The sequence below is a fragment of the Nematolebias whitei genome, chromosome 1, assembly GCF_014905685.2.
Source record: "Nematolebias whitei isolate Nwh7 chromosome 1, NemWhi1, whole genome shotgun sequence".
Taxonomy (NCBI): Eukaryota; Metazoa; Chordata; class Actinopteri; order Cyprinodontiformes; family Rivulidae; genus Nematolebias; species Nematolebias whitei.
In genome coordinates, this window is record NC_056498.1 from 92,108,708 (window position 1) to 92,122,040 (window position 13,333).

The 13,333-nt window shown below is 46.3% G+C and overlaps 1 protein-coding gene across 1 annotated transcript in view; it reads left to right on the forward strand.

Moving 5' to 3' along the window:
- LOC119407813 (WD repeat containing planar cell polarity effector) overlaps positions 1 to 9,315 on the forward strand; it is a 170,923-nt gene extending 161,608 nt beyond the window's left edge. The window contains exon 8 of the mRNA XM_037674642.1: positions 9,212 to 9,315. Within this exon, the coding sequence (XP_037530570.1) occupies positions 9,212 to 9,315 (104 nt within the window). The remainder of the gene's footprint in view (positions 1 to 9,211) is intronic.
- Positions 9,316 to 13,333: the final 4,018 nt, after the last annotated feature.

A 13,333-nucleotide genomic window follows, 5' to 3' on the forward strand; every position in this document is an offset into this window, starting at 1 on the left:
GTGTGTGTGTGTGTGTGTGTGTGTGTGTGTGTGTGTGTGTGTGTGAATGAATAAACCGAATAAGCTGAATTATATACAGATCTTTTTTCTAGCTTTGCTTTAAAGCTTCCATCCATCCATCCATCCATTATCTTCCGCATGTTCCGAAGTCGGGTCGCGTGGGCAGCAGCTTAAGCAGGGAAGCCCAGACATCTCTTTCCACAGCCACCTCTTCCAGCTCTTCTGGGAAGATTCCAAAGCTTTCCCGGGCCAACCGAGAGACATAGTCTCTCTAGCGTGTCCTGGGTCTTCCCCGGGGTCTCCTCCCAGTCAGACATGCCCGAAGCACCTCCCTAGGGAGACATCCAGGAGGCATCCTTGCCAGATGCCCCAACCACTTCAACTGGCTCCTCTCGATGTGGAGGAACAGCGGTTCTACTCCGAGTCTCGGACTCAGATTTGGAGGTGTTGATTCTCATCCCAGCCACTTCACACTCTGCTACAAACCGCTCCATTGAGAGCTGAAGATCACGGCATGATAATGCCAACAGGACCACATCATCTGCAAACAGCAGAGATGGAATCCTGAGGCCACCAAACCAGAAACCCTCCACCCACTGGCTGCACTGAGAAATTCTGTCCATAAAAGTTATGAACAGAATTGGTGACAACGGGCAGCCCTGGCGGAGTCCAACTTCCACCCTTAAGGGGTCCGACTTACTGCCGGCAATGCGAACCAAGCTCTTGCACCGCTTATATAGGGACTGAACAGCCCATAGCAACAGGTCCCCCAATCCCACACTCACAGAGCTCCCCACCCCCCCACCCGCCCCTCCCCACAGTGTACCCCAAGGAACACGGTCGAATGCCTTCTCAAAATCCACAAAACACATGTAGACAGATGGGCAAACTCTCATGACCCTTCAAGGACCCTAGTGAGGGTTAAGAGCTGATTCGGTGTTCCACGGCTAGGACAGAACCCAAATTGTTCCTTCTGGATCTGAGGTTCGACCAACGATTGGACTCGATTCTCAGTACCCCTGCATAGACCTTACCAGGGAGTCTGAGGAGAGTGATGCCCCTATAATTGGAGCATACCCTCCAGTCCCCCTTTTTGAAGAGGGCAACCACCACCCCATTCTGCCAATCCAGTGGCACTGCCCCTGATGTCCACGTGACGTTGCAAAGGTGTGTCAACCAAGACAGCCCCACAACATCCAGAGTCTTAAGGAAATCAGGGTGAATCTCATCCACTCCTGAAGCCCTGCCGCCTTGGAGCTTTTTAACTACCTCGGTGACCTCAGCCACAGTTATGAATGGATCAACCCCAAAGTACACCGACTCAGCTTCCCCCATGGAAGACGTGCTGGTGGGATTGAGAACGTCTGAGTATTCTTTCCACCTCCTGACAACATCACTGGTTGAGGTCAACAGCAGCCCACCTTCACTGAATATATTGTTAGTAAAGTGCTGCTTTCCCCTCCTCAGCCATCTGATAGTTTGTCAGATTCTCCTCGGAGCCGACCGAGAGTCGTTATCCAAGGTCTCACCGAACTTCTCCCACGTCCGAGCTTTTGCCTCAGAAATAGCCAAGGCTGCGGACTGCTTGGCGTCCTGGTGCCAAGTGCACTTATGGACACCCTTATGTTCGAACATGGTGTTTGTGATGGACAAACTATGACTAGCACAGAAGTCCAACAACAGAACACCGCTCAGGTTCAGATCAGAGAGGCTGTTCCTCCCAATCACACCCCTCCATGTCACACTGTCATTCCTCACACGGGCATTGAAGTCCCCCAGCAGAATAAAGGAGTCCTCAGCTGGCACACCTTCCAGCACCCCTGCCAAGGACTCCAAGAAGGCCAGATACTCTGAACTGCCATTTGGTGCATAGGCACAGACAACAGTCAGAGCCCGTCCCCCCACCCGAAGGCACAGGGAAGCCACCCTTACATCTACTGGGGAAAACACCAACACACAGGCACCAAATCGGGGGGCTACAAGTAGACCCACACCATCTCAATGCCTCTCACCATGGACAATTCCAGAGTGGAATAAGGTCCAGCCCCTCTCAAGGAGATCGGTTCCAGAGCCCATGTGGTGCGTTGAGGTAAGCCAAAACTATATCTAGTCGGTATCTCTCAACCTCATGCACAAGATCAAGATCTTTCCTTACCAGAAAGGTCATGTTCCATGTCCCAACAACCAGCTTTGGTAAGCCAGGGTCAGAGCGACAATGTCCCTGCTTTCGGCCACTGCCCATGGCATCACACACCTGACTTAGGGCTGAGCCTGACCGGGCCTCGTGGTTAAAGACCCGGTCACCAGGCACTTGCTGACGAGCCCCTCCCCCAGACCTGGCTCCAGGGTGGGGCCCCGGTAACCCACGTCCAGGCAAGGGACACCAAGTTCCTTGCTGTGTCATGTCCATAAAAATCTTCTGAATCGCTCTGTCTGCCTTCTTTTTTTTTTCCCTTGTCCTGTCAGATAATAATTCTAAGTGTCACAATGCCAGAGTGTCAAAGTGATGCCCAACAGATTTACTTTCACAAGCAGAGCATTAAGGCTGGCCTTAATGCTCCACTTGATATATAAATTAGATTTTATTAGAATATGCTTTGGGTTTGTTTCAGATGTAATGGACACGGGGACGGAAAACAAAGAAGGTAACAAAGCAGAAAAGTGAGAGAAGAGTTAAAATATAAAGAAGGAGATAGGAATAGAGGAGGGCCGCACGGTGGCGCAACTGGTAGAGCTGCTGCCTCTCAGCGAGCAGGTCCTTGGTTCAAACCCCGGTCCAGGGGCCTTTCTGGGTGGAGTTTGCATGTTCTCTTCGTGCATGCGTGGGTTTTCTCCGGGTGCTCCGGTTTCCTCCCACAGTCCAAAAACATGCATGTTAGGCTGATTGGTAACTCTAAATTGTCCCTAGGTGTGAGTGAGAGAGTGAATGATTGTTTGTCTCGTTTGTCTCTATGTGGCCCTGTGATGGACTTGCGACCCGTCCAGGGTGTACCCCGCCCCTCGCACAGTGATTGCTGGACATGGGCACCAGCGACCCCCGTGACCCAAAGTGGAATAAGCGGGTAAAGATAATGGATGGATGGATGGAATAGAGGAGGGAGAGATGGATAAAGAGAACACAAATCAACATCATTGAAGTCTGCCTCTAGACCTGTGGAAAGAGAAAAAAAACCCTGACAAAACCAAGAAACCACAACAACAAACAACTTATATAATGATAGTTATAACATCATTAGAAAGTATTTTATACAGTACATGGTAATACAATATATATTTGATGGCCACCACAACCCAACTGAGTGTGTATCTGATAAACACCTGAATCTAAACACCTGTGTGAGCATGCTTATCACTATAAGGTTTCTCCATAAAAATGTTCAATAGTGGATGTGGGGACCCATAAACCCGTCCCCACAGGACACGAAGGTAACACAGGGAAGACCGGAACCACAGACACACAGCGGCCCCCAAGCCCGGAACTCTGGTAGTCCCCTAACAGGGACACCCACACCCCCCAGAGAGAGAAGCAAAGGGAATCCCTGGGCGATCCCCAGCAACCACAATGCAGAAACCCCTAGGAGGTTGTAGCGACGAGTCAACAGGCCCCGCCGGCAACCCGCCCCTCCAGAATGGATCCGGCCATGGACACCAAGCCCCGAGGTCATACCACCCCCCAACAGAGGCCCGACAGAGCCAGGGAACCCAGGAACCTGCAGGCAGCCACCAGGGCGGGCCCACACACACTCCACCACCCAGCCCCAGCTGCTGAGAGCCGCCAATGCACCGGTGGCAGGGGGGCCCACCACCGGAGGGGAGCACGACCCACCAAATGGGGGGCCAAAACTGGTCCAAGAGAGGGGGGGGCCACCCAAAACCCAACCTGAGACAAACAGGCACACAGAGACAGTCCGACAGAGCCTCTGTTGGGCCGTCCATGCGCCCCACCTGCCCAACAGTGACCGCAAGCCGGCCCCAGGCCGGGGGCCAGAGCAGCAGGGAGCAGCAGCTGAGGAAGGCCGGCCCAGCGCACCAATGCATCTCTAAAGCCCCACACCACATGCCCGGAGAAGCCCCGGCATGCCACCCATGCACCCCCCCATGCACCCCCCCCACACACAGCACCCCTCACTGTGAATGTCACATCAGGCCAACCAGCCAGCACTCCGTCGAAGTTAAGCCACGCCCCCGACCGCGCCACACACTACCAATGACCACATACACACAACCACAGCCGACCTCCCGCCAGAACCCGGCAGCCACCCCAGCCAAAGGGCTGACCATCGGAACCATGAACCCCAATCAAAGGATCCAAACAATTCAGGGAGAACTGGAGCACCAGCCCCACCCCCAATCGCCACCAAAGCCCCAATACCCACCCACAGCCCAGACCCCAACCAGGCAACCTACCCCCCCCCCCCGCCCCCGACCCCAAATGTCAGACGGAGAATGAGGGTTTAAGGAAAACTGGAAGACCCAACTCCTCCCTCCTCGCACTCAAATAAGATGTTGATGCATGTTGTTATATAGTGCGTTTAAAATGGGGGGATGAGGCGGCGACTGGCACAGACCCACCCCCTTCCCAGAGAGCAGGCAGTGCCCGTTCGCCCCCCCAACCCTTGCCCAGAACCCTAAATGTCTACATGCTACATATGAGAGTAGGCACAGGTCACGGAGGTGAGAATGATTACACATTCCACCCCCTATATGCCACCATGTGCCCACTCCAGACCCTATATATGCATGTGTTGTGAGAATGTTATATGCGAGTGTCTAGGTTGTTTGATAAAATTGGGGCCCAGGTCTCCACGAACCACGGAGATGGAGGATCATCCCCGTAGCTCAGTAGTGCACCTGAACCCCAAGGCCCTGCTAGAGTGGTGGTGTGATAGAGTGGGTGGAGGAAGACGTCGGGATGGGGAGGAACAACTGAGGTGGCAATGTCCTCCCAGGGGGCCAGCTCCCCCACTGACCCCAATAGGCACCCCCATTCTCTGAGATCCACCAGGGGAGGGAGACTCCAGTGCATCCATCTAGGAGCAGGAGGCAGCCGCACCACCAGGGACCCAGGCCACGGACCGGCAAATAGCCCCGAGGACCGACCAGAACACAGGGCCAGCGACCCAAGCCCCCCCGAGACCGTCCAGACCCCCAACCTGATCCCCAGCTCAACACCCAGCCCCCCAACCAAAGAAGCCACCAAACTCCAGCAGCGACAATTAGCCAGGAGTGCCTGAACAGCCGCAGACAGCGCACCACGATGACCGAGAGCGCACCCCCACCCCCACAAAAGGACCGACCAGTCCACCACAGCAACACCCACAATGAGAGCACCCCATGCAAGGGAGGGCACACGCCCAGACACCCCCGGGCCAGCAGTGCAGAGCCACCTGAGCAAAAGTCCCACAGCCCCCACAGCCCAGAATCCCAGCCAAGCACCAGACTGCAGCCACAGCCAGGCAGGAAGACACCCAGGCTGAGTCCACCCGTCCCCCCCTCCCCCATGGCAGAGGCCCCAAAGCCCACCAGCGCACCAAGGGCCCCCAGGCCAGGGCCGGGCACTGGCACATGCAGCGGCCCAAGACCCCGACAACATACCCGCCAAGACCCGAGACCCCCGGATCAAGCTGGTACCCCAGGACGGGAGTGACACTCCCCCAGAACCCCGAACCCGCGCCCACCCCAAACCCACCCAGGAGCAGCCAGGCCACCAGGCCAGCAACCTGCGCCCGCCGGCACAGACCGCCCAGAGGCCTGCATGCAGCCAGCAGAGGTCAACGCCCAGAACCACCAAAGCCATCTCCCCAGTTGAGCGCCATTGCCCCGGGCCCACGACCCCCCCATGCCCCCAGCCCCGATACCCCCCACATCAACCATGATGCCCCACGGGACGAAATCAAAGGGGTTTACCCACCTCCACTACGGGTTGAAGTCAATCAAAGAAGCCCAGAGAGATTGTTCTGATGTGGAGGTACAGGCTATCTCAAGACTGATGTAATCTAACAAAAGGTCTTTATACTGTTTAATACTAAGAGTATTTTTATTTTTCCAATTTATGTGTATAGTTTTTTTTTTTTGCTATACATAAGGCAGTAAAAATCATGTGAATTGACTTTGTCTCCAAGGTGACATCATCTAAGTGACCCAATAAGCAAACTGACGGAGAGAGTGGAATATTACATCTCAGACACTTTGATAAGTCTTCACATATCCGGCACCAAAACCTCTGAACAGGTGGACAGAACCAAAATGAGTGGATGTAATTGTCAGGAATATTGTCTGTACACTGTGAGCAAACATTAGATGATGCAAAACCCATCCTGAACATCCGATGACCTGTGTAGTGTACTCTATGAAGGATTTTGTATTGTATTAATTGTAAATTGGGGTTTTTAATCATCTTAAAAGTTCTTAGACATAGCTGAGACCAGAAGTTTTGGTTAAAGTTGACTGACAAGTCTGTCTCCAATTTTACAATGGGAAGGGATATTGATTCATCTATTTTAATGAGTGTCCGGTAAACCTTAGATAGTAATTTGGGAGGGTTAAGATTTAGGAATTCTAATACACTTGTTGGTATTTCAATTCTAGTGTTATTAAGGTTAAATTTATTTTTTGTTATAGATTTAATTTGTTGATATTCTAAAAATTTATTCTTATCAATCCCATATTGTGTTCTTAATCTGTTAAATGGGATATAGTTTACGTCCTCATATATATGTTCCAAATATTCTATTCCTTTACACCTCCAACCTGGGAAGTTGATCATATTATTATGTTGTAGGATGTCAGAGTTGTTCCAGATGGGTTTACGTCTGCATGGAATTAGTGAAGACTTTGTCATTTTAAGAAACTCCCACCAAGCTGTCAGAGAGGAGCTGATATTGATGCTTTTAAAGCATTCCTGTCGTTTTATGTTTGAGCTAATGAATGGAAGGTCCGAGATCATTATATTATTGCAAAGTGTCTGTTCTACATCTAGCCAGGGTTCATCAAGGGGTGTGTGATTTATCCATCTTGAGATGTATTCTAGCCTGTTGGCTAGAAAGTAATAATAGAAATTGGGTAGCTCTAGTCCTCCTTTATCTTTGGTCTTCTGTAGTGTTTTTAGTTTAATACGTGGGGGTTTATCTTTCCAGAGAAATTTAGAGATGGAGGAGTCCAGGGATCTAAACCAGTCAGATGATGGTTTATTTAGGATCATTGAGAATAGATAGTTTATTTTAGGCAAAACCATCATTTTTATTGAAGCAATTCTTCCCATGAGAGACAAGGGTAGAGATTTCCATCTAGCAAGATCATCCTCAATTTTCTTTAAAAGTGGAATGTGGTTTAGTTTTGTTAAATCTGCCAATCTAGGAGAGACTTTGATACCCAAGTATGTAATATTCCCTGACTGCAGTTGTGTAGTAAGTGAAATGTTGAAATAGCAATTAATTGGTAGAACTGTAGATTTTATCCAGTTTATAGAGTAATTTGAAACGCTTGAAAAAGAGTTTATCAACCCAATAACCTGAGAGAGGGAGGTTTGTGAATGCTGGAGGAAGAGCAACACATCATCAGCATATAGACTGATTTTGTGCTCTATGTTCATGCATTTTATGCCTTTAATATCTGTAGTTTGCCTGATTGCTGCGGCTATCGGTTCGATGAAAATAGCAAACAGTGAGGGGGAGAGTGGACATCCCTGCCTGGTGCCCCTTTGCAGAAGAAAGCTAGAAGATATTTGATTATTTGTCCTAATGCATGCTGATGGGGAAGTATGCTCTTCTTTAAACATATTTGAAGGAAATATTCCTGAGAGATCCAATAGTTTTGTGTCTTTTGTGATTTTTCAGCTGAGTTAACTTTAATTAACAGATTATTTAATAAAGTCATTAAAGTGAAAACAAGATTTAATGATAAAGCCGGCACAGTTTTTTTTTTTATCTTCACTGATCCAACATAATTTTTTTTATACAAAAAAGGTTTTCAAAAATCATTTTCACCCACCATCCCAGACCCGTCCAAGTCCGCCCCTGCCTGCCGGGGCTTGGAGTCCATCCTTGCGCGCTTCTACAGGTCGGCAGTTTGTATGATCCTTCGCAGTGACCAGTGGAGCTCAGAGCCCAGTGGAGCTCAGAGCCCGGTGGAGCACATGAGGCTAGGGCCCTGAACCCGGCCTTGTGTGCTCCTGCGAGTCTGCAACATGGAGGATCCTCTGCGGTGATCAGCGGAGCTTGGAGTGCATGAGGCCGGGCCCCAGAGCCCGACTCACATGCTCTTGCGGGTCGGCAGCTCGGAGGATCCTCCGTGTTGACTGGCAGAGCTCGAAGCCAGGGAGGTGACCCCCTGCCCATCCTGAGGGGGCCCCGAGGCTCCAATAGAGAGGACCGGGGGACCGGCGGAGCTCCATCTAGCTCGCTCTGAATTTTGTCATCGGCCACCAAGCACAAAAAAACTCCTGTACTTCAGCATTAGACCACTGTATTGTCATTTTTGTTTTTTAAAATCTTAAAAATATGTCCAGTCGCTCCTCCGAGTTTGAGTTATTGCAAATGGCAGATCGGGTTGTTGTGAAAGTTTCTCAAACAACCAGTGACTCCACCCCCTGACCAACAGTGACTGATAGTGTTTTGATGTCACATTTTATGGTCAGCACGGTACGTTTGGAACCCCAGAAAAATGGGTCCTGAAAAAGGGGCCGGTTCCACGAATAATTCCTAGTGGAAAAGCCTTGGAACTGTGCCGAGTCGAGTCAAACCGTGCTGTACTTTTACTAATGGAAAAGGGCCATTAGTCTTTGCTAAACTCTAGGAACATAAGTGTGGCCAGGAACACAACTACCCATAGGCAGATAATGCACCAGCGTTGAAGTCATCAGCTGCCATTTATGCCCACTGCTCCACCTGGGTGTATCCCAGGTGTGATGGGTTAAATGCAGAGAGCCAACTTCATCTTTGTATGGGAACATACAATGATGACAGCACATAGCAATTTATTATTGTTATACTCCTACAGCTCATTAGGAGAATGATCCACAGGTGTGAGCTTGTTGGTGCCATCTGGAGTTGAAAAGTTGTAGAGATAAAACTGGAACTCCTACAGGATGAGAATGCTCTGAAAATGTCATTAGACAGCAGTATTTTTTTCTCCTATATAACCTTTTTATTTTTTATGTTGTCTAAGCTGTCCAATTCTTCTGACTTGTTCTTTTTTTGTGTGCGCATCTTAGATGACCATCTGAATGGCAGAAATGGTTCCAGCTTCAGTGACAGACGAGCAGAGAAGAACCAGAGAGCAATGAGTCCTTCACCCTCAACTGTCATAACTCAGTGAGTTAAATGGATTTTGTGATCACATGTAGGCGAGGTGACCTTATGTCCCTTTTTGTTTGGTACTGCACTACATCTTTATTGCTCATTCCACAAATTAGGAGCGGAATCTTTTTCAAAGGTCAATACTACCAAGCAAATCATTTACATAACCATTATTTGATACAGGTAGGTAATAAAGAATATAAAGTGTGCTTAAATGAATTAATGATTTGATGTGTGACACAGTTTGGTACGTTGGTATTTTTGTCCGTATGACAAAACTCTTGAGGGGACTGTGTGGACCAGTTGTGTTTTTACTGTATGACAGCAGTAAAAACACAACAAAACAAAACATTTGTAGTAGAAACTTACTTGGAATCTGTCAAAATAAACAGAACTGCAAATTTAGGAGCTCTTTGTCAGCTTTTTCAGTTCATACATCATTATTATGTAACTACTGATTTTAGCCAAAGTATTTAGTTCCACTCGCTACAAATAAAGCCTTCAGACACATTTCCTTGTCAGTTTTAGTCATACATGTCAGCCCTCAAAGTGATTTAACATTGTCTGTTTATGGGTTGTACATTGGTGTTTGTGGCTAAATGACCGAGCTGAAGCCTAAAAGCCTGAAACTCCCTGTGTAGTATGAACAGATGCTGAGATATATTCATACATTAAACGGGTTCTTCATTTTTCTGGACTGTGTAACATGCGTGCATTGAATTTAACAAAAATGTAACGAGAGACGTTATTTATCTTTGACCCATCAAAATGAATGCGGTCATTTATTTACAGAATCAAAGATTAACATCAAACATTTACATTAATTTGGCAAAATATGAAAATAACAACAGCATAATTAATCAATCAGGAAAACCATACGGCCATGGTTTTCCGTTGCTTCACCACAGACATTAATGAAAACATCTGGATTAATTTTCTAGCAGAAAGGAGAGTTTGAAGATGGAAAATTGAGATTTATCTTACAGAGAGATGTGTGAGGGAATTTATCTGTTTTAACCAGAACAGCACGCTCTTTGGAAATCAGCTTGTCCCAAACAGTACACTTTTGGGTGAAGGTCGACTTTTACCTTTCTGAAGATAGATCAGGTCGGCGTGAAGTCCTACTTCCAGCCACTTTCAGCGTCTCCGTTGAGAACAGCTAAAATACCTCGAGAGTCGTGCGAGGTTATCCAAACAGAAGTTATAATTCCCAAAATCGTCTCTGGCCCAGCTGCAACCATGAATGCCTGCGTTTTGCATCCAGGTTGTCCCAAAATCTCTGCATTCTGGATTCCAAGAACTCTGAACTCTGGAACTCTTCAAAACTCTACGTTGAACTGGGAAGTTGCCACATTTAAACGGCTATACTTCCGGTTCATTTGAGAGCTTTCTGATTCGTGGATGGACCAGAACAGAGGTGTGGTTTGTGATGTAAGGTGTTATGGAAAGTCAAGGATTGTTTAAGAACAGACAGAAAGATATCATGGAAAAACCAGACTTCGTGGTGCCACCTCTCCTGTATCTTGCTGTAAAAGTTAAACATGACATTTCTTTTCAGTAAACTTTTTAGTTGACCGAAGCTCGAACTTTAACACACTTACAAATTTGCTCATTGCAGACAGAAAAATCAAGAAATGCATATTACCCTGATTTCTTCTTTGAATGAGGAATAAAAATCATTACTACTGTTTAAGTAAATAAAAATGAGTAGTTCACTTCAACCTGTAAACATTGTTTGAACTAACACAATTTGATTATCAAAACATTTGTAAAATAGTAATGATCATAGAGAATTGTCTTTTCTACTTGATTAATTCAAGAAAGAAAGTCTCAGGATGGGTCAAACTGTATTTCTGGATGCAGATCAATGAAATGACAGTTTCTGACCATATGATCCTAAGGTCATTGATTTGACATCCGGTCAAGTTCACTACACCTGCATGACTTCAAATGTCAAAGCCACATTGGTTCTGGGTCTTTTGCTTCCAGTGATCCCAGAGGCAGATTTAAAACATAAACCAGTCTGTTTTGACCACTATTCAAACTCCAAAGTGCAGGCCAAACTCTTTGTCTCAAAATTGAACACTAACAGTCACATGAGCGAGATGTTTAAAGAGAGTCACTGAAGAAACACGCAGACAGAAACATATTTAACAATCAATGTCTCTATTGTTGCATGGTGGAGGGATGTGAAGGAAGGGTGAAGCCAGCTAAGACATTGAAGTACCGTAATTCTCGGACTATAGAACGCGCCTTTCTAAGCCGCACATACTAATTATAAGATAAATCATAACTTTGTACATAAATAAGACACTCTGGTTATTAAGCCGCAGGCATCCACGTTTATTATCAGAATGTGTGCCCAGCTCCGGTATAAGTTGCAGTTTTCTTGTTATAGTACAAGAATCAGCCACCGGATGGCATTTCACAGAATATTGCTTGCTTTCACCACACGTTCAGACTGCATGATAGTCAGAAGTCTTCATGAAGCTTCGCTGTCTGAAACATGGTTAAAACCATTCAGCCTACAAAATGAACACAAGAACTATCCAAGCATAATCACTGGACAGAACAGTGTCGAGTACCTACGTAATCGAAATTATTTAAAAAATTATATACCGGTAAATATTACCCAGAAGTCTTAACATACTCATGTGACTGGAAGTCAAATAGTACCAGTAAAATACGGTAAATGTTCATTAAATTAGTACCATTGATTTTTATTGATAAACACTTTTGGTAACTGGTAAATGAACTGTACTTATATAGCGCCTTTCTATCTGATCAAGATACTCAAAGCACTTTACACTACAATCTGTGTCCTCATTTACCCATTCATACAACACTCTACTAGATCTCTACAAAGCTAATTGAACAAATAATTCTAAAGCGACTAATCAGAGAACAAAGTCCATGCTCAATAATCCAGGTATAAAATCCAACATTTTTCAGTCAGGTCATCTGGACAGTTTATTTTTTTGTTCTGAAGCGTTTTGCCTTCAATCCGGAAGGCTTCATCGGTCAAAGAAACCCACAACAAAAATGATTCTTCTCCCAACAGCTTACTCCAAAGTGGAATAAACCAGTTCTGCTTGTGATTAGATGGTCTCTTTGGTACGCCCCTCCTCCATTGCCGGCCCTCTTCCTTGTTGACAGTCTTGTCAAACTGGTTGAAAACAAAAAAGTCCATGCTCAATAATCCAGGTATAAAATCCAACATTTTTCAGTCAGGTCATCTGGACAGTTTCTTTTTTTTTGTGCTGAAACGTTTTGCCTTCGATCCAGAAGGTTTCATCAGTCATAACTTGTGAAAATTATGAAAAAAATAAAAAACACAAATTAGACGCTCCTGCATATAAACTGCAAGGTACAAAGTGTGAGATAAAATAGCGGTTTGTACTCTGGCAATTATGGTATTTATGAGATTTGTGTGAATTAAATGAAAAAGCTGAAAAAGATGTTCTTTTCATCATCGTAGGTTTTTGTGGTTGTTTGTAACACTGATGAACCCCTCCACTCTAAGCCTCTTCCATCCACTCAAAATCTCCTCCTATCAGCCAATTTAAACAAGCTGAGTCCAGAGAGAAATTCTGTCCTGAGCCTTTCTTTTTAAAACAGTTAAAGGAACGAGTGAAGGAAATAGTGGTAAAGAGGTCGATTTGGCAGCTAAAAGCTTGATACCCAAGGTCTTCCCCAGAATCTTTCACATAAGTGATGAAAACAGATTCCCAAACCTCCCAAAAGACAATGGCCACAGAGAGGAAAAGACAAAAACTATGTCTTGATGCATGCTCAATAATCCAGGTAGAAAAATCTAAAAAAGTTAAATCTGGTCCTCTGGACATTCAAAAAAAACCAAAACAAAGCAAAACAACAAAAAATGTAGAAACGTTTCGTCTCTCATCCGAGAGACTTTCTCAGTCTGAGGAGCTGTATTCAGCTCAGTCTCTTAAATAGCACCGTCTCAGAGTGGATCAACCAGTTTTGCTGCTGACAACCAAAACCAGCTGATCACATGCTCAAGAAGGACCATCAGC